The sequence below is a fragment of the Malus sylvestris genome, chromosome 4 (assembly GCF_916048215.2).
Source record: "Malus sylvestris chromosome 4, drMalSylv7.2, whole genome shotgun sequence".
NCBI classification, from domain to species: domain Eukaryota; kingdom Viridiplantae; phylum Streptophyta; class Magnoliopsida; order Rosales; family Rosaceae; genus Malus; species Malus sylvestris.
In genome coordinates, this window is record NC_062263.1 from 22,227,539 (window position 1) to 22,247,873 (window position 20,335).

The 20,335-nt window shown below is 38.3% G+C and overlaps 4 protein-coding genes across 4 annotated transcripts; 1 reads left to right on the forward strand and 3 right to left on the reverse strand.

Annotated features, from left to right (window-relative positions):
- Positions 1-1,068: 1,068 nt before the first annotated feature.
- LOC126619891 (ataxin-3 homolog) lies at positions 1,069-4,526 on the reverse strand. Its single transcript, XM_050288313.1, has 2 exons — positions 4,092-4,526; positions 1,069-2,206 (listed from the first exon to the last, which is right to left on the reverse strand). Exons 1-2 carry the CDS (start codon positions 4,335-4,337, stop codon positions 1,286-1,288), a joined length of 1,167 nt encoding a protein of 388 aa, XP_050144270.1. The 5' UTR covers positions 4,338-4,526; the 3' UTR covers positions 1,069-1,285.
- Positions 4,527-5,630: 1,104 nt separating this feature from the next.
- On the reverse strand, positions 5,631-8,876 carry LOC126617789 (OVARIAN TUMOR DOMAIN-containing deubiquitinating enzyme 3-like). The gene is made up of 7 exons (XM_050285843.1): positions 8,657-8,876; positions 8,458-8,545; positions 7,324-7,387; positions 6,957-7,062; positions 6,614-6,668; positions 6,203-6,256; positions 5,631-5,857 (listed from the first exon to the last, which is right to left on the reverse strand). The coding sequence occupies exons 1-7, from the start codon at positions 8,815-8,817 to the stop codon at positions 5,714-5,716; spliced, it is 672 nt and encodes a 223-aa protein (XP_050141800.1). The 5' UTR covers positions 8,818-8,876; the 3' UTR covers positions 5,631-5,713.
- Positions 8,877-10,755: 1,879 nt separating this feature from the next.
- Positions 10,756-15,958, forward strand: LOC126618810 (acetyl-coenzyme A carboxylase carboxyl transferase subunit alpha, chloroplastic-like). The gene is made up of 12 exons (XM_050286985.1): positions 10,756-11,041; positions 11,378-11,785; positions 11,879-11,953; positions 12,081-12,188; positions 12,342-12,502; positions 12,613-12,727; positions 12,817-12,971; positions 13,316-13,367; positions 13,446-13,514; positions 14,002-14,079; positions 14,153-15,290; positions 15,559-15,958. The coding sequence occupies exons 2-11, from the start codon at positions 11,459-11,461 to the stop codon at positions 15,287-15,289; spliced, it is 2,277 nt and encodes a 758-aa protein (XP_050142942.1). The 5' UTR covers positions 10,756-11,041; positions 11,378-11,458; the 3' UTR covers position 15,290; positions 15,559-15,958.
- Positions 15,959-17,185: 1,227 nt separating this feature from the next.
- LOC126618812 (steroid 5-alpha-reductase DET2) lies at positions 17,186-18,081 on the reverse strand. Its single transcript, XM_050286986.1, has one exon. It carries the CDS (start codon positions 18,024-18,026, stop codon positions 17,241-17,243), a length of 786 nt encoding a protein of 261 aa, XP_050142943.1. The 5' UTR covers positions 18,027-18,081; the 3' UTR covers positions 17,186-17,240.
- Positions 18,082-20,335: the final 2,254 nt, after the last annotated feature.

Genomic DNA, 20,335 nt, shown 5'->3' on the forward strand with positions numbered 1-20,335 from the left:
GGCTTTTTCTTGCTTTTTTCCACCTTGCTTCTTTTAATTTTTTTTTTTTTTCCAAAATGTACAACTATTAAATGGTTTTATTTATCCTTGATTTATATATACAACAATTAGTCAATTACTATCTACGCAGAAAACAGAGAGAGAGAGAGAGAGAGAGAGAGAGAGAGAGAGAGAGAGAGAGATCAAACTGCTGCTCTGCTCAGGTTGGCTGGAAACTGCTTTTCTTAAATTAAATACCCGGTTTGTCATTTTCACCCTTGGGTGAGTCTACTTTTTAAGGGTACTACTGTCATTTCGAGGATATTCTCGTCCACTTAGGGTCGTTGGTCGGCTCTTGTGGGCCCATTTTGTGACCACGAACGATCACTCCGATGTTGGATTTTTTTTATCGATTATTTTTGGTAAATAATACTGGTAAGAATTAAGAGATTATCAAATTTATCTTTCTTACCAAATTTATCTTTAATTATGTTGCTCTATTATTAGAGGAGTAGGGTTCAAACTCGAGATCTTAAGGGTAAAAAGGAAAGTAACATTCAATAAGAGTACTAGCTAACTTAATTATTGATTAAGTACTTGTTTGTTATCTTAATTATGGTTTTTGTTTAACAAACGATAGTTTTTATACTAAGAGAGACGAGATGAGCTTAATCTCACAATAGATTAGCAATAATGTAATTCAAATTCGTCTTTGGCATAAATCGAACCTAAGACCTCTCACTTATAAATGAAAATGAATACTGCTATACCGTAGTACTAGGTAGCTATCTTAATTATGTTTAAACTTGTCAACGTTAGTTCTTTCTGGTCTACTCCTAAGCTTGGGAATGGAAAGAAAATGCTTACCTTCAGAAGGAAAGATTCTTGCATACAACCAACGATACATTCCTCTCTTCCTAGTCACCTGAAGAGCAGTATATAAGGAGAGGAATGCATCGTTGGAGGACAGCCAGGAATCTCCCGCTCAAAAACTACCCCCAACAGATGAGGCAAGAAAACCAGACCCTTGAGAAAATGTGACAGAAACTTATCCCCAATGACTTATGCCTCGAGGAAGCATTGCCAAAATGCAAAAAATTGTAATCATCCAATGGAAAAACTGGGAGGTTATTTCTTCAAGTTTATACATTTTGAGTTGACGAAAGTATAAAGTATAACAGAGCTGTATATGCGGCAAAGTGCGATGACTTTGCACCAAGGATTGTAAATCAACTGTCTAACCTGACATAGATCATTGCCCTCAACCATAAACATAAAATTTAAGAAAGAATATACTTTCCTTTGCTCAATCAATTTTCTCAAGGCTCCCTGAACTTTCTATCTGAGGATTGCCAGTGCTGATCCGAGGATTGCCAGTGCTGATCTGAGGGCTGCCAGTAATGTTCTGAGGATTTCCAGTAATGTTCTGAGGGGTTCCGGTAATGTTCTGGGGGTTTCCAGTAATGTTCTGGGGGTTTCCGGTAATGTTCTGAGGGTTTCCGGTAATGTTCTGAGAGTTGTCGGTGCTGTCTTGAGGGTTTTGGGTGCTATTCTGAGGGTTGTCGTTGCTGTCCTGAGGGTTTTGGGTGCTGTTCTGAGAGTTGTTGGTGCTGTCTCGTGGGTTTTGGGTGCTGTTCTGAGGGTTGTCGTTGCTGTCCTGAGGGTTTCTGCTGCTATAATGTGGGCTTCCGGCTTGAGCACAGGTAATGGCTGGGGTAGAATCCATAAGACTGGCAGCTATAGCAGCTTTCAAATCCTCATCTTCCATTTCTGAAAGCAAATCTGCTTCCTCATTTGATAGAAATTGTGCTGAAGATTGTGGATTCAAATTTGTTCTTTCAGGCTGAGCATTTGTGGAGTTGCAGGATTTATTTATCCTCTCAGCATCTTCAGGTGAAAGCCACTGCCCATAACCATTAGAAGCTTCGGAGGATGAGATGGGACACTCTTTTGGGAAGTTGCCTCTCACCAGGAAAATGCTCCAACCCGAGCCTTTTAGTGTGTCCAGATAGGCTGAAAGGTAAAACTTTGAGAGGTGCAATGGAGCCGCATAAAGACTGTCGAAGTTATACCACTCTCCACTCACTTTCCGGATACAAAACCAATGATCCTGCAAATGACAGATAAATGCATTTTCAAGCTCAGGATCTATCTGGGCGGGCTCAGCAACCGGAGAATCAAGGGGGATGACCTGCAGATCCCAAACCTCTAAAGCCCTTTGTAGAACCTGCGAATGAAAACTTCAATGGTTTGCAAATCATGGAAATTCTGGAATCTTTTGCAAAGCAATAATCATGATAAAAAATAATGAAACTGCAACCTGTTGTTACAATCAAAGCTTAAAAGTAAATTAACCAAAAAAGAACCAACTACATACTTGTATATAACCACTAACTTTGTTTGGCAGCATAAAATGATAAGGAAATTCAGTACAAAGCTAAATTACTAATATATGAACTCGGTATGGAATGGAATCACACCCAGCAAAATAAAATGCTACGGAACTAAAAATATTTCCAAATTTAGTAATTACTATTTTGCAAATGAGGAAACCCGAAGGCAAATCCATTTCAACGTAATAACATATAAAATAAGTCCATATAAAAGAACCTAATTAATAGCTTGTTTTGCTTTTCCATTGTCATATATCCATACAATTCATCGCCAATTAGGGTAACCACAATCTGCTCATGCTGGGGGAAGTTGTACTCTCCATGGGTGTATCAAAACATGTCGAAGCGTAATCATCACGAAGTATATAGGACCAAGTCGCTTACAAGCTTCCATTGGTGAAATAAATCAACATCAAAACCAAAAAATACCCTTGGAGGAAGCACATTTTCCACCAGAGATTTGTGACTGGGAGACACAGGGTTAAGGCCATGACAAAGTAAAGTGTAGTAGTATTGGTACTCTTGAATTTTTCATGCAAGTGAAAAATAATAAAACTGAAGAACAAAGAATAATTCAGTACGAACATTTGCATATGTTCACTCAGCATTAACAGATTGACTTACTAAGGCATCGTAATGACCTCAACTTCATCATTCATACAATACTACACCCGTAAATTGTTCTATCCCTCATTTAAAACATCCCATATGTATACATATCCAATTTGTACAGACACGCATACATAGGGGAATAATCAAGTGAAAAGCCTTTCATCCAAGTTAGTCTTACTAAAATACAGGTCTGGCATATTAGCACAATACAGCTTCATCCTTGCCTCTTAAACCTAGATAGTTAATACCACAAAACACGTGGCCACGCACATGCGCACGCGCACACACACATATAAAAGTAAACAGCTAATCAAAAGTAATTGGTGATCGAGTCCTTTGGTACACGTGGCCACACACACAAACACATGGAAGCCAAGAACTAATCATAGTACTCAATAATCAAGTTGTTTGGTACTGCTAGTTAACCGGTACTATCAGCTCTAGTATGAAACAACCACGTGACAAGCTTTTCTTGGCCAAAAATTATTCAAGGCATACGTCCCCCGGAAAGCCATGCCAAGATCAACCTCAATTCAACATGGCTCCAGTTATATTCCAGAAACCCTCCCTTGCACTCAAAGAATAAAATTACCACACCACTCCTCCTTATAACATTACAAAGGTTCAAGAACCACCTAATCAATCTTTTGTAAAGCCAAATCCCAGTGCTTTTCTCCTGGTGGAATAATGGAATTAACTAATACAAATCCCATGACAAGAAAACCCAGATGGAAAGCATCATATATTCATAAACATTCATAAACAATTAACAAACAGAGAATCATATATTCAAAATGTTTCAAAGAAAAAACAAAAGACTCTACTTTTCCCCCCTAGCTCAAACGTTAAATTCAAAAACCCAATAACCCAATGCAACAAAGATTACTATACCACTGAATCAAACGTTAAAATCACAGACTAACTCTGTCGAAAGTGTTCCAAAGTATACAATAAATCAGTAAAAAAAAAATTTAAAAGCAAATTTAAGTTACAGTGAAAAATTAAAACAGACAATGTCGATACCTCCAAACAGAAAAATCGAAACTTTGCTTAAAGACGGAAGAAATAATTGAAATTTGAGGATTAGAATTGGAATTGGGACCTAACCTGAATACTGAAATCGCCGTCCAAGGAGACGTTGTGAGACTCCTCGGAGAGGAAATCGCCGGCGTGTGAGCCGCCCTCGACGAGCATCATCTGCCGCTCCTTCCGATCGAGATCGGAGGCGAGCGCCGCCAAATCAAATTCGGAGAAGAAAGGACCCTGCAGCACCGTGTTCACGCAATGCACGGCGCAGAGCTTCGACTCTTGTACCTCGTGGTACAACATCCCTCCGTTGCTCGCCCCTTCCATCGTAAAAAAAAATCCCCAAATTACAAAAAACGGAAACCCTAGATTCTCACAATCTTCGTGTCTGAGAATTGAGTAGAAACTGGATTGAAGATTTGCGGGAGAAGGGCGTAAAAGGATTGAAGATTGAGGAATTGACAGGAAAAATACCAATTTTGCGTTTTATTTACATTTTAATTATTTTATTTATTTAATAATATGGAATTGGGAGTTTAACGTTTTATATGTGACGAGGGCGTTTTGGTGAGAAACCACGTGCATGACACGTGTAAAGACTCGCGAGGACAAGGTTCGTTTCTTCCTGCTTTTTGTATTTTTTATGTTTTTGCTCGAAGTGGGAAGGAAGATCTAAATCCAATCCATTTCAAGGATCCAAATATGTCAATGTATTTTGTACTTCGATTCGAATCCGGATCCTTATCGGATTCTCTTTGTGAGGATCCGAAGATTCGTGAATTATATCCGTTCGTCGTACATCGTATAATCAGAAATTATTTTAAATATTTTTATTTAAAATTAAACACAAACAGTACAGGACAAAAAATAACCGTACGATGTATTATGAATCATGATGAACGGACACGATTCACGGATTTCCAAAATCCTCACCAAAAGGATCCGGATAGGATCATGTTGGCTTTGATTCAGTTAAAGTAAATAATTAAGGATTAGTTTGGCGTTGTTGTGTTGTGAAAAAAAACGAGATTTTCAGAAGTAGATGTAGAGCTGCTTCTGCTTTTTGCTATTTTGGACTCATAATTTAAAAAAAAATTAAAGAAACACTTTTTTTCCATTTACCAAACACAATTATAGTCTCAACTTTTTCAAAAAACTGTTTTAAAAAAAAATTCAGCAATAATTTACAGCAGTAACCCATTTTTTTACCTTTTTAATTATTTATGTTTTGAAAGCCAATAATATGATATAAATGTGGTTATGCTCTAACAAACAACTCTCAACTATTAATATGTAGTCACATAAGAAATTTACATATATTTACTGATAATCACTCATGCACATTTCAACAATTATTCTTATCATTCCTCTTTGTAAAATGGAAAAAATTTGGTGATACTTTTTGAACTTTTATAACATTTTTCCCACTCGCCTCTTTAAAGTTTAATTAAGTTTTGAGCCCTATAATCTTTTTGAACTTTCAAAAGAAAGCACTCGGGACTAGGCTATATGGTACACAGGGCTGGTTTCGGTTTGGTAACTCAACCGAAAATGTCAAAGAACCGAAATTTTGTGTGTCAAACAAAGAAAAAAAGGCAAACAAAAGAAGACACATTGCTATTAAATTAAAACAAAAATACACTTTGTATTAAATTCTAAATCTTTCTTGATAGTTATACAACAACAAAATGCATCTCTCTCTCTCATACAAGCAGATCATAATGGTTCCTGCCACTGTATAGGAGTCTCACAACCTTTCTGGGCTCCTTGTTTCTAGAACCTTTAGTAAACTCGCTTCCATATTCTGCAACCGGAATGAAACCGGAACCCCGTCCACCACTTGTATGCTGCAAGATATTTGAACCAACAGATCACAACTAAAACACAGTAAATGTCACAATCCGATTAATTGAAGAGAAAACGCGCTGCTAGAATAGATATATAAACGCACACACTAAGAAAATGTGCAATGCCAACGATCTCCACCCTCGTAATAATATCCAGACGCCAATGTCAGAAGATTATATATTGGGTTATAAGGTGGGGAAAGAAATGAACGAAGATGCTCCGTGCACAAAGAGTTAGCAAGTTGATGGTTTGGAGCTTTTCTTATGTTAGTTTTGAGTTATCTCCAAAACTATAAATGATACATTGGCATCAATAAAGGTAAGAATTTTAAGTGAGAAATATACCTCATGCTCCGGTATGTAAACAGCGATTGGCTGCCCACATAACTTTGACAGCACCTGCAGTATTGAAGAGGGTGATAGGTCACACAAAACGTGCAGGATAGAGTGAGAGAGAGAAAGAGAACTCAACATTCACATAAACAACTGCGAGAAACGAATTACAGCAACAAATATGAGAAATAGCATTTGGTTTAAAACATCAACTCCCTCCATATGGATAATCTCCTATTGGGGACTGTAACCCTTTAATTGAAGGCTAAATTACAATGATTAGATAACTTCAGATACCACCTCCCTAAAACAAAACTTGATTGACAATATCTACAGCTGACAACCAATGATACTATTTATACAATACATACACAGCTACAAAGTGTTAGAAAGGAAATAGTCTGATCAAGAAAACTGACTGACCAGCAGTGCGGACTCTCCTCCCCAGAAATCCGGTCTATTGATGCGCTGGCAGTAACTTCGGAAAGAAATTTACAAATATAGGAGATTAATTTCCATTGGGGTGTGATATTCACACACCCTTTTTTACTTCTTACACATCCTTCTAATTTTCGGTCGTCAGATCGGATGAATTGAAGAAGATAAAAAAAACAGAAATTAACAAGAGGTGTGTGAAAAGTAAAAATGAGTGTGTGGATAGCACATCCCATTTCCATTATAACGACATACTAAGGCACCTGCCAGAACAACAAAACCTGAAACCGCTTCTATAGTGTAAAAAAAAAAAAAAAGATAAGAGATTTACCGCTTTAAGGACTCATCGACGGTGATTGCAACCAGAGCAGGTTCATACTTAAGGCGCTCTTCCTCATCTTCGCATATAACCTCTTTCACAGCCATCCGTAGTTCGTCTATGAATTCACAATACTTTACTTGGTCATTCTCAATTGCCAGTTTGCCACCAAAAATTATAAGAATAAAATTCCAAACCAAACATTAGTGCAACCTATACCAGTCCTAAACATTCTCCTTGCAACCAATTTATCGAGCATTTTGATATAATATGTTCAAACAAATTCGACACTTCTTTTCTTGACGTCCATCGGATAAGTTCTAAATCCTTGAAATCCACATTGAAATTGAGAACTTTTGCGTAAAAATCCAGCATATACCTGCATCATCTTTCTCTTGCCTTGGGCTAAGAGGAACCCCTTTATTCAAAGCCATTCCTTTCACCTGAATAAATTTTATAACTTTGAGCGGACGTTCAGGATTGAAAGGGATCCTCCAGATCCCTTCCTCCTAATCCATCAAATCAAGAAATCCTTATCATTTGATCCAACAGCTACAAATAAGAGTCTACTTTAAAAGTTATAATAACTTCAGCCGTTGAATCAAATTTAATAGCACGGATACCTTGATTTGATGGATTAGGATGAATGGATCCGGAGAAGATCCCTTTCCGTTCAGGATAATGTGCCCACCCCCACCTACGTTTAGTTGAATATCAGAGTACGCATACCATAATGAACGAACAAACAAACAGATTACAAAACTAGAAACATTATTAATATCAAACACTACAAAATCGTCAAGACGGCTACATAAACTCCAAGGGGGCGTTTGTTTGCCCTCACTAAGTGGGACTGGACTGGACTGGACTAACTGTTAGTCCAATACTGTATTTGTTCCATGCTGGGACTAACATTAATGAGACTAAAGGGGACTAGCATGGACAAAACCCTTCACTAAGAGGTCTTAGCGAGACCCTCCAATAACCATGGGACTAACTAAGACTATCCTCTCTCTCGTCCTCGTCATGCTCAACAACCACTCCTGATAGACTCCTCGTCATCTCCGGTCACCTAGATCATAATAAAATATTAATAATTTATATATTAAATAATATAATATTAGAATTTGTTATTATCCAGCTTCTTAGTCTAACACTGCACCAAACGCTTCACTAAATTAGTCCATCTTAGTCTAGTCTAAGCCAATCCAGCTTAGTCCTTGAAGCTAGTCCAGTCCGAGATAGTCCGGCGCAACAAACTATATTGTGAATAACATGATTCTCAAACTAAATTACAAGCTATATTTATAGAGCAATAAACCTAATAAACTCTAATGCGTAAATGCCAAAAATACCCTACTACAAAATCAAATCAAATCAAATCTCTAGTCCTGAATAAACCTAATAAATTCCAACACGTTTGAATCCCTTTCCAGTACTTTAGAGTGGTCTAAAGTATCGAAATTTACTTTTACTGGTTGTAAGTCTGAAATGTAAAAAAATCACAAAATACCAGAGCACAAAATAAACAGCGTCCGTCGCCGGTAACTTTTTGAACCGATAAACGTTCAACTTTCTTCATCGCCGATGATCCTCTGCCTCTGTAAAAACGAAAAGGTACGAACTTTAGGGTTTAATTCCTATGAAGTCAAACAAAATTAAACGAAAATCTAAAAACGACGAAATGCTGAAAAATAGAGTGGGAAATTAACAGTGACGGTCCAATTCTAGCGAAGAACCGGTGGCTGTGGTCCCCGAACGGCGCCGTTGGGTTCTCCGGAGAATTGGAAGCTGAAATTGAAAGGACGGGGGAGGCGGCGAGCTCGAACCGAGCAGTTCCGTTCCTTAGCTGCTCGAGAATTGACTCTGCCATGGAGAAAGCTGCTCGGGGACGACGACCGTGGATGGATGTGAAGTCCAAGACCGGATAAAGCAAATGCGTGGGGGTTGAAACGGCGTCGTAGTCTGCGAGACGAAGCCGTTTGTAGTTTGGGCCTTGGCTTTTTAATTTCCTACTCGCGGGTAGCCCAGTCCCGCCTATAAACAGATTGGGCCTGGGCTTTTTACTCGTTTTCCATCTCATCCCTCGTTTTCCTTCTCCCTTCTCTTTGAGGAAAGTATTTGTGCATGGTAAACCTCATGCTTCAGGTAGCATTCCTCATTGACGCCGGTACCGCGCCGGACAACGAGAGGCAACACTCATTTTCAATAGGTAGCCCTACCCATTACGCGTACAAAACATTTTTTGATGCATTGCTAAAGCGGGGTATGAGCTGACAGTTCAATGCAACATATCGATAAATACAACATAATCACCATTTATATACTGTCACATTAGCTAAACTCAGCATTGCCCAACAAAACACACATCTCAACTAGCCCAACAATGTGTAGTGCAATAAGCCAGTTAGGAGTCAAGCTGCTAAAGTCATTGAGGTTTAGCCTAGTGGTGAGAGTGAGTTAAGTAATAAGTAAGAGTATGATAGGTCCAGATTCGAAACCTCCAATATAACAAAATAAAAAAAATAAAAAACCATCTTTACAAAACATTAATCAAATTATATATTATTTCATTCACTATGATAACAACTACCATTATCTCATCTTTCATGATGAACTCCAATTTTTAGTTGGTTTTGACATCCTCATATTCTCTTTTTTTTTTTTTTTCTTCACTTAATTAAAAACTCAAACTTTGACTATCGTAGTTTGCAGTTTTGTCAAATTTGATGCTTGTTAACACCAATAGCAAGCATGGCACGGTCCACCAACCAACAACCTATAACCTAACAACGATCAGAATTAGAGAGGGAGGTTCAAATATTTTTCACTCACGTCATGCCATTTCCTACTTATTTGGAATTTGGAATTTGGAGGGGCCGGCGATATCTGCTCCATCTTCTTGTCTTTGTTTTATGTCTTGATTTACACTATTTAGGGTGGCTTTGAGAATACTCGTCCACGAAGCACTTTTAGACACAAAGGGTTGTGGAGAAAATGTTTTTATTAGAAGCATGTTGTTGTTGGATTCAAGCGGATTTTACCGCGAGGGACTCTTAGCGTTTTTATTGATTGTCTGAAAGGTTCTTGTGTGATTTCTTGGAGGTTTAATTGTAACACTTTGCATGAATATTAAGGATCAAACATGCATTTTATTTGTTATTGGAATCTAAACACCTTGTTAACTCTTTATATCAAACAATGACATCTTTATCTTTATAGAAGCACTACCAAACGAGGCAAACGCTTATTAACACATTGTGGGTATGTGTGATCACATAATATGATAAATGTGCATCACCTATAAAAAAGAAATCACAATCTTTTTTAAAATAAAATTGATATTTAGTTTTCATCTATTTTCAACATCTGAAAAACCTTTTTATATATACAAAGTCTTGACTATCGCCTTCGCATTTACTATTACCATACCCCCAAGAGCCAAGGGTAAAAGGAATGCACAATAGATTCATTCATATATCAATTGTACCGTCCATTAATTGTTCATTTTCATTTGAAAATGAGATGTTCTAAGTTCGAATATCGTAGATAGCAAATTTGATACCAAATTAGGCTACCAATTATGTGGCTTAACCGAGCTCTCTCTCCTCATAATGTAAAAATCGATGTACTAAAAAAAAAAAAAAAAAAGATAATTAGGAGTGTAGCCCTAGGAGTTTGAACATCGACGGCATCGAGCCCCAAGTCACGTGCGCAAGAGCCAGAACCACACGTGCCTCAGAATCATCTCTCCCCTCAACGGCCAAACCGAAAAAAGCTGGCTATTTATTTATAATTTTCCTAACTCGAACCAGGTCCCTCCCTTTCGCCACCCCTCCCCCACTGAGTCAACTCACTCCCAACTCGGAAGTCATAAGAAGTATCGCCCAATTCACACACGGACGCTCGGCTCTTAAAGAAAATCCCAAACAGAAACTGCGTCGCTCTCCTTGGCGATCTCCACGAAGCGCCATTTCTCTCTCCTCTCTCTCTCCTCCCTCGCATTGCCAATAACAACACTCGTTCATCTCTCTCTCCGCCCCCATTCTCTTTCAGTTCATCCTCTCTCTGCGCGATCTCCAATCAGCTACTTTCCGGTAAAGTTCGATTTTCCCGAGATAATTTCAGCTGTTTGTTTCATTTCTCACTATCTCTATCGATTGGAACACTTGAATTAGGTTTTTTGTTTCATGCACGTTGAATATTTGGTTCACTTTTTTCCTTTTCGATTATTTTTTTTCTGCTTGATTACTGGAAAATGGAGGAAAGATTGGGTTTTGGGAGAGAAGGTTTGTATCTTGCCGTTGAAATCATGGAAAATCAGCTCAATTAGTTCGATTTTAAAGTTTTTTAAGTTTAATTATGTGGATTTTGTTTTGGCGGGGAGCTGCTAATTAGAATCAGAAACTATTGATTGGTACTTTTTGTTCTAGATAATCTTGGATTTGGAAATCGTTGATCTTATTGGCGAGATCAGTGTGTAACTTGGAGGAATTAGCCTTCGGGTTCGGAGAATGGCTTCGATATCTCATTCTCCACTGGCGTTTGCTGGAACAAGCACCGCTTCGGATCTTTTTCGGAGCTCCAGTAATGGCGTCGGCGGTGTTCCGTTGAGAGCTTTAGGGAAGGTGCGGTTGGGCATGAGGAGGAACGTTGTGTTGGCCGCCAAGCTCAGGAAGGTGAAGAAGCACGAGTACCCCTGGCCTGAGGATCCCGATCCGAATGTCAAAGGTGGAGTGCTCACTCATCTCTCTCACTTCAAGCCGCTGAAGGAGAAGCCCAAGCCGGTTACCTTGCCGTTTGAGAAGCCGCTTGTTGATATCGAAAAGAAGATCATTGATGTAAGCCTTCTAGCTGGTTTAAGTTTTTTCGTTTGTTTGACAAATTGTCATGCTTTAGAAGCTTTGTTTTAATGAGAGATTTATTGATCACAGGTGCGGAAGATGGCGAACGAAACTGGGCTGGACTTCAGTGATCAAATTATTTCACTGGAGAATAAATACAACCAGGTTTGATGAATAAATGCATGGTTCTCGTTCAGTTATAGAATTAGTAGCTAATGTACATATTTTGATTCCTGTCCAGTTCTGGTTCTGGTTCTGATGTTTTTTCCGGACCTACATCTTTTGATTTCAGGCTTTAAAGGATTTATATACGAATCTGACTCCTATACAACGTGTGAATATTGCACGACATCCAAACAGGCCAACTTTCCTTGACCATGTGTTTAACATTACTGATAAGGTCTGATACTGATTTCTTTACATGCTTACGGACTTTCTGCATATTGTCGATTTGATCTTTAATTTCCCTTTTTTAAAAAATGAGTCAATTAGTGGGTTTGCAAGTGGTGGAAATAATTGCACACTAAATGGTTTCTTTTTTTAACTTGTACAGTTTGTAGAGCTTCATGGGGACCGAGCAGGGTATGATGATCCTGCTATTGTCACTGGTATAGGAACTATAGATGGTAGAAGGTATATGTTCATGGGTCACCAGAAAGGTAGAAATACGAAGGAGAATATTATGCGTAACTTTGGGATGCCTACTCCTCACGGGTACGCAAAATGACAGATAATTGTGCATTTGATCAGATATAAAATTAGCTTTCATGTCCTACTTAATCTGCTTTCCGAAGTTTAATATTTGGAACACTATCAACATGCAGTTACCGGAAAGCTCTGCGCATGATGTACTATGCAGATCACCATGGTTTCCCAATTGTTACTTTCATCGATACGCCTGGTGCATATGCAGACCTTAAATCTGAGGAACTGGGCCAAGTATGTCATAGTTGTACTTTAAATTCCACATGGTTCTTATTTAGATTTTGTACTGGGTCATCTAATTTGTTTGTTTTACAAACATTCAGGGTGAAGCCATAGCTCACAACTTGCGTACTATGTTTGGTCTGAAAGTACCTATTGTCTCTATTGTCATGGGAGAAGGTGGCTCTGGTGGTGCCCTTGCCATTGGCTGTGCTAATACATTACTAATGCTTGAAAATGCAGTTTTCTATGTTGCCAGGTAATTTGGATTTGGTTGTCTGGTTCAGTTTCTTGGGGAAGTTGTTCAAATTGAAACATGCTCGTCTTTTCTTCATTGTTTGAGTCACCAGATGATTCTCATGTGGTGGTGTACAGTGTACAAGGTATACTAACTGTGTAAGATATATCTCTAAAGGGGTCACTTCCCTGGAAGGAGGCAAAGACTGTAGGCATGCCATATATCCAGATTAATCTGAGAAATATTGAGTTCTATATATAAGGAGATTAGCAATTTATTTCCGGCTTGTTTTTCTTTTTACGTTCCATTAAGCATCAAAATAACTTATTGTCTTTTCGGGTTTTCTCTTTTCTTCTTGTTTTTAGTCCAGAAGCATGTGCAGCAATCTTGTGGAAGAGTTCTAAAGCTTCTCCAAAGGTCTATGCGACATTTACCATTGGCTATCTTGAATTGATTAGTTGATTATAGACTACTAAAACTTACGTTTTTCTGCAGGCTGCTGAAAAGCTGAAAATTACTGCAACTGAGTTGTGCAAACTGCAAATTGCAGATGGCATCATCCCTGTATGTTTTGCAAATCCTACTATTTTAGCTTTCTATATGTTTCTTTTATTTTAAGAATGCGGATATCTCAAAGAAACATGGTAGCTTGATGACATTTTTGTTTAAAAAATTTCTGCGGTGTTCTTTGGGGTGTGCTTGATGACATTCCTTTGTTCCTTTATCAAACTCATCCTTGTCATTGGAATCGTTGATATATTAGAAAAGGTCATTCCTAGCTATGAATTTTCTTTTCTTGTTAGTCTTTGTTCAATTTTGTCAATCTGGCTTAAACTTTTCTATTATTTTGCCTTTGGCGGGAACCTGATACAGATTCTTTTACTCAAAGTCACTTGTTTTCTTTTTTTCTTTATCCAAGCGTACCCTGTCTCATTGGAAACATTGACATTCCAAGAAAGAACATTCCCTGATTTATGCAAATTTTATTTTTGTTAGTGGTCAGTGTTGCTAATGTGGTATCTAAAGATTCAATTTGTTTCCCCTTTAACAGGAGCCGCTTGGCGGCGCACATGCGGATCCTGCATGGACCTCTCAACAGATCAAAAATGCAATTAACAAAGAAATGGATGTAAGTGATTTCTCTTCAACAAAAACTAAATTTATGCTATCATATTCTAACTTATGTCTTTGGTTATGTTCAGGAGCTCCATAAGTTGGACACAGAAGCATTACTAAAGCATCGCATGATGAAGTTCCGGAAAATTGGTGGGTTCCAAGAAGGAATTCCTATAGATCCAAAGAAGAAAAAGAACATGAAACCAAAAGAGCAGCCTGTCTATGTGAAGACTCCGGTTGTAGATTTGGAGGGTGAGGTTGAAAAGGTAAAACAGCAAATCTTGAAAGCCAAGGAATCTTCTAATGAGCCTCCATTGGTGCCACTGACTGAGACGATAAAAAAACTGAGAAAGGAAGTGGATACTGAATTTTCTGAGGCAGTTAAATCCTTGGGTTTGAAAGAGAGGTTTGCCACTTTGCGAGAAGAATTTGCAAAAGTAAATGCACAGAACCAACTCCTGCATCCAGCTCTAAAAGCAAAGCTTGATAAGCTTAGGGAGGAATTCAACAAAGGGCTGCTGACAGCTCCTAATTATGAAGACCTAAAATATAAACTCGACATGTTGAAGGAATTGTCAAAAGCATATGATCTTGCCGAGAGCAACAAGAAGGCTGCAAAACTGAAGCAGGAAGTTAACAAGAAATTCAGCGAGATCATGGATCGGGAAGATGTTAAGGAGAAGGTTGTGGCACTTAGGGTTGAGGTTGAAAACTCTGGGGTGTCTAAGTTTGATGATTTGGATGACAGCCTGAGGGAGAAAATCAAGGAATTGAAGAAAGAGCTGGAGTTTGAATTTATTGATGTCCTCAAGTCATTGGGTTTGGATGTTGAATTAAAAGCAAAAGAGCCCGTTGAGCAAACTTTGCCCTCAGAAGTTAAGAACAAGATCGAAGAATTGAATGGAGAAATTAATGAGAGGATTGAAAGTGTGATCAATACAACAGACCTGAAGGACAAAGTTGAGCTACTGAAGTTGGAGATAGCAAAGGCAGGGAAAACACCCGATTCAGCAGCCAAAAATAGAATCGTGGCATTGGAGCAACAAATCAAACAAAGCTTAGCAGCAGCTGTGGAATCTTCAAATTTAAAAGAGAAGCATGAGAAGCTGAAGGCCGAGATTTCCCAAACTGTTGGATCGAATGAAAGTCTGAAGAAGGACGATGAAGACTCTTTCTCCTTTGATGCATCTAGAGTAGTGGGTGCAAATCGCACGTTCGGTTAATGTGAGTTCATCTATTTTCCCCTCTTTCTTTAATGAGTGATGTGAGTTCATCTATTTTCCCCTCTTTCTTTAATGAGTGACGCACTACATTTTCCTTTTTGCTTATCATTTGATATGTTTCCTCTCTGAATTATGAAATAACAATTTTTAACGGTATCATGCATGATCAAAACTGAGTGAACTTATCATTTTCGGTTGTAGTCCTACATGTTCTTTATTGGGAAGTCTACCTTTTCAATTTTCACTTATTAGCCTATGCTTTTCTGCAGTACTTCTCTTTTAGTCGGCTTGTTTGCTGATATGGTGCCCGGAAGACGATCTTGTTCGAAACAGATGGAAGTGCCAAAAGTGGACAAATAGGGTAACCTTAAGCTGTTGTGAACTGCCTTTTAGTATATGTTGACATCTTGCAATAGCGTACAAGTTTTGCATTTTCGAGGAACAAGGAGACACATCTTAGCTCCATAGTTTTCTGCCTGAACTTTTTAAATTTATATTAGGTTTCTATAATTTTTTTGTTTTTCCCTTCTTTTTTTTCAATTAAGTGCAATTCTGTTTCTATAAATAGACACCAAATCATTTGAGTTTCTCTTTTTATAGATTCGGATCGCTCTGTATAGATTGTGTGGGGAGGCTAATAAATCGTTTTCGATACTTATCTTTCCTTAACCCCTCGTGCTTTTATCTTCAAGGCAATATGCCTAAGTTGCAGTGCTGAATAGATCTTTTGCTGTTCTAGATTTTCTTTCATTGAACTCTTCTACTCTGTTCTTCGGAACAAGAATTTCGCTCTGGTCAATATTGTGGCGGCACAAGCGGATGTCGGTCACCATCCATATTGGCCGCCACGAAATTCTTGTTCCGAAGCATACGTAGGCTGCTATCTGATTGCTTGAGAACCAAGCTTCGTTGGACTCAGATCAATTTGAGTTTATTCTCTCTAAATATCGCATTCAGTCATACATCCATGTCCAAGATGGTTTGATTCCTCTTTTTCCCGTCAACGTTTTGTTGGTTGGAGATGAATTTTACTTTCCACATTTTCACTGTAAAAATAGCTCAGAGTCTCAGATTATGCACTTACAAGATATTGTGTTTTTAGCCCTTTTACAATAGGCCGGAAAAATGAAAAATTGAGTGAGATTCTAATATATTGAACTCGTGGGAATCACATTCTTACAGTGGGTAGGAAAAATTGAGTGTGATACCAACGTTGAACTATGATCAATATATTGAACTCACACTAGTGTACTGATAGTATCATATATATCAAATTCAGGTTATTTGATTCCCACACTTACTCATTATTGTGGAAGGCCTTAGTAACCTACCTTTATATCCAATTTTGTCACTGAAAAGAAGGAATATTGTAGATTATCATTCATTTTGATTACCACTTCACATCACTATAAGAAAAGTTGACAAAGTCATTGATGACATTAGTTGTACAAAATAAGATGGGTAAAGATCTCTAAGTGACTAGTGAGATGGGCAATATCCACCCTTTATCAAGCTCATTTTGTACAACTAATGTTAGTGACTACTGTCAATCATTGTTTGTGCCAAGTCCACATTCTAACCTCATGATTTAAACTGTTTACTTTTTTTTCCAGTTTTCATCCAATATCATCCTCATAAATCTCCGCCCAAATTAGAAATCGTTCAGTCATTTATTCGTTGATGTGAATATTTTGCTATTTTGAAGATTATGTATGTCCCCATTTAAATTGGAGCGAACTTTTGTTGGGATTTTCTTTGAATGGTGATTTAAAAAATGATCGATTCTATACGTGAGATATATTAGAAAGTGAGCACCAACAAATTATTAGTGTCCTATTAACTGATTAACGCTTAAACGCATTCACATTAACAAAGAAAGTACAACAATAATACCAATAACCGAAAAAACCAAAAAGCTTTCAATTAGTTTTTTAGATCAACTAAAGGCCTTTCAATACAAGAATGGGATGACAGCTTTTCTACCCTTGGGATAATCCTCTCCAAACTTTTCTAAATACCACCGGTGATTCGCACGTGCCCTAGGCACCAAGTTTGCACACGTGTAAAGAAAAAACCCCAGCCCTACCCAGGACCACGTCATCACTGCCCATCCTGCCCACTCCACTATCTCCCCATAGTAGTTTGGGCAGCTCACCAACTCAAACCACCCTCCTTTTGGCACTTTATACCCCCCACCCTCTTTTTTCAACCCTACAAGGACGCTATCAGACCATATATTTACACCCATGCCATAACCAAACACCGCCAACCCACCCATAAACCGCCACCAAAACCACCCGTCAGATTCATAATCTTTGTACTCAGAAATCCACCTACCCTGCAGATACGCATTCAACAGGTTGAAACCAAATGCCATCGCCGCCACGCTCACCGGAAAACCGCCGGCGGAGGATTTGGAACTGGCGGTGTCGCGGTGGAGGCGGAGCGGGTAGAGGCAGGTGCGGTGGAAATAGTGGAAGAGAAAGGGGGTGATGAGCAAAAGGGCTTTTGGGTTGGAGGAGTGGCGGCCGGAGGGGAAGAGGAGGAGGGTTAGCCAGAGAGTTGGGGATTCCATGAGGAACCAGGCGAGGGGCGGGGACATTGTGGGGCCCCAACCCGGGCGGCGGTGCTTGCCGTATGGGGCTTGGAGGAACCGGAGGGAGATGAAGGTTGGGGGAGCTATGAGGTAGAGAGCTATAAGGCAGTTGTGGAAGAAGGTCTGATCTGACAATGCCATTGGAAAATGGATCAGGAATTGCAGTGGAGTGGGAAAAGGGGATAAAAAGGCAGATGGGTTTGGATTAAGATAAGATTTTGTTTGCTAACATGAGCCCCGCTTCATATGCAAACTTAGCAGGGGTAAAACAGGAAGCACACTGTGCTTACGGGGATAAATTTTTTATTGTGACCGGAACACGGGATACGCCATATATTGTCATATAAGTGGTCAAAACTTTTATTTTTTAGGTTATTAATTTTTTTAATACACATATCATACTATTTATATAATAACACATAATATACAATCTATTTCCAATCACATCGAAAAATCTCGTGTTTCGAAGTGTTTTGGATTGTAGTAAAGATTAAATTTTGAGAATGATTTTGTGACGATGTGATTATCAAATAATGATGATTTGATTTTGGCAAGTACATCGCGTAAGTTGGTGGGTCTTTTGGAGGGGATTGTTCTTCTGGATGCACACCTTTCTTGGATTTTGAGCCCAAAACCAAAATTTGGGTGAATAGGGAAGGAATTATATGCTACTCGTACACCGTTATGGGCCCACACACCATGTAAGATGTTTTTGAATAACTCCGCATGGTTGATTCTTACGGGCAACTTCCGTCTAAAACTTACTTAGTTTGATGATATAGCTAATGATCTTACACAAGTGTAGGTGGGTAATTGAACTGTTTTATTAGAGCAGTTCTAACATTTGGGTATACTGATGGGACCAAAATGTATGTTGTTTAGAAAGGTCTTACAAATATCGTGATTGGAGTGTTCTTACTCAAAATTTTCATACGTATAATCAAACTTGTGTGGAGATCGATCACTTAGTGAGTAGGAACTAGTACTGCATCAATTTTGTTGCCATTTGAGTTCAACAACTAATGGTTATCAACTAATTTTTGATCTAGTGGCATTTCTTTCTCAATGTTGGGAATAACTAGTAACTCATCAATTTTGTTGTCATTAAGGGTCCAGTTCGACCAACCAACAACCAACGGTTATCAACTAACTTTTAAATCTAGTGTCATATTGTGATGTATATTTGTTATTTGTTGTTTTTACTGCTAGTTATCCATCAATTGTGCATTCTATTGACATTCTAGAAGAATTTTACTAACATTATTCACGTTCAAATATGTAATAAACTATGATCAATTACACATGTATTAATAGTCAAAAATCACCAACACGTGCACAAATGATTGCTTTAGCATAAACCTTGCCAAAATTTGGATTTAGATGAATCTTGGTTGAATTGACTACCAGAAAAATTGTAGCTGTCGTCAATCATGCATATCACGTATTTGCATATAATTAAAATCTAATTGAACTCACATACTTGATTGAGCTTACATGTCTCAATGGTCATAAATCACCAACCCATTCGTGATTCGTACATTTTTAACTAACTTTTGATCAAATGTGACAACCCATCCAAAACTTACCATTTTATATGACACTATTAGATCTTTTGAGCCGAATGTTCCTTAATGAATGGCCTATTTTATATGACACTACTAGTACCTTGGACCATTATCTATGATAGTTTGGTCGAATTCTGGGTCATGTACATTACATCATTTCAACTCCACCTAATATTTAACTTTGTTTTGAGAATGAGAGTGCTTATACTCGAATCTCAACTTTTTGTACAACGTTAAAGAGTAGATTGTTCACATGTAAAGTCTAGTAAATACACATATTTCATGTCACCTAATTAAACTTATTCACGTTTATGTTTGAAATTTCGTCAAACGTAACTTCAATAACTTCCCTATGAACCTAGAGAGTTTTAGCCATCTATAATTGTATATTTTCTTAATTATATATACACACGCGCGCGCGCGCACACACACAAAACGTATGAGAAATTTATTATGGTTACAAATAAACCAACTTTGACGTTATATAAACCAAAATCTAACACTTATAAATCACATATGCACTAGTAAGCGATTGATCGTAACATAACCTTTAATCATCGTAACATTCACGATCTTCATTCGGGGAACTGAAAAGGACAGAAGAAGGATCAAGAAGACCCACCCAGAAGAGAAGAGTATCAAACTGGCCAGGTATCTTCTGAAAAACATACCAACCAAGTGAACCCACGTGGCGGGTTGTGGTGGAGGAAGTCGGGGAAGGGAGGATCTTTGCTTTCCAAAGAGTTGAACTCTCCATGCCACTTTATGGGATCCTATTTTTGGACCTTTAGCTACGTTTTCTTTTGTCGTTTTCCTGATTTTGCCAATCCTGGGCACACAAAGCATGTTTCACACTCCACTCCCCCATCCTTTTCTTCTTTCCAA

Coding starts and splice junctions, on each gene's coding strand:
- LOC126619891 (XM_050288313.1), bottom strand. CDS start 4,337: ATGGAAGGGGCGAGCAACGGAGGGATGTTGTACCACGAGGTACAAGAG. Junction 2,207..4,091: donor ACGGCGATTTCAGTATTCAG/GTTAGGTCCCAA, acceptor TTTCATTCGCAG/GTTCTACAAAGGGCTTTAGA.
- LOC126617789 (XM_050285843.1), bottom strand. CDS start 8,817: ATGGCAGAGTCAATTCTCGAGCAGCTAAGGAACGGAACTGCTCGGTTC. Junction 8,546..8,656: donor GCTAGAATTGGACCGTCACT/GTTAATTTCCCA, acceptor TCGTTTTTACAG/AGGCAGAGGATCATCGGCGA. Junction 6,669..6,956: donor GTCGATGAGTCCTTAAAGCG/GTAAATCTCTTA, acceptor TTCTTTCCGAAG/TTACTGCCAGCGCATCAATA.
- LOC126618810 (XM_050286985.1), top strand. CDS start 11,459: ATGGCTTCGATATCTCATTCTCCACTGGCGTTTGCTGGAACAAGCACC. Junction 12,189..12,341: donor TGTTTAACATTACTGATAAG/GTCTGATACTGA, acceptor TAACTTGTACAG/TTTGTAGAGCTTCATGGGGA. Junction 14,080..14,152: donor CAATTAACAAAGAAATGGAT/GTAAGTGATTTC, acceptor GGTTATGTTCAG/GAGCTCCATAAGTTGGACAC.
- LOC126618812 (XM_050286986.1), bottom strand. CDS start 18,026: ATGGCATTGTCAGATCAGACCTTCTTCCACAACTGCCTTATAGCTCTC.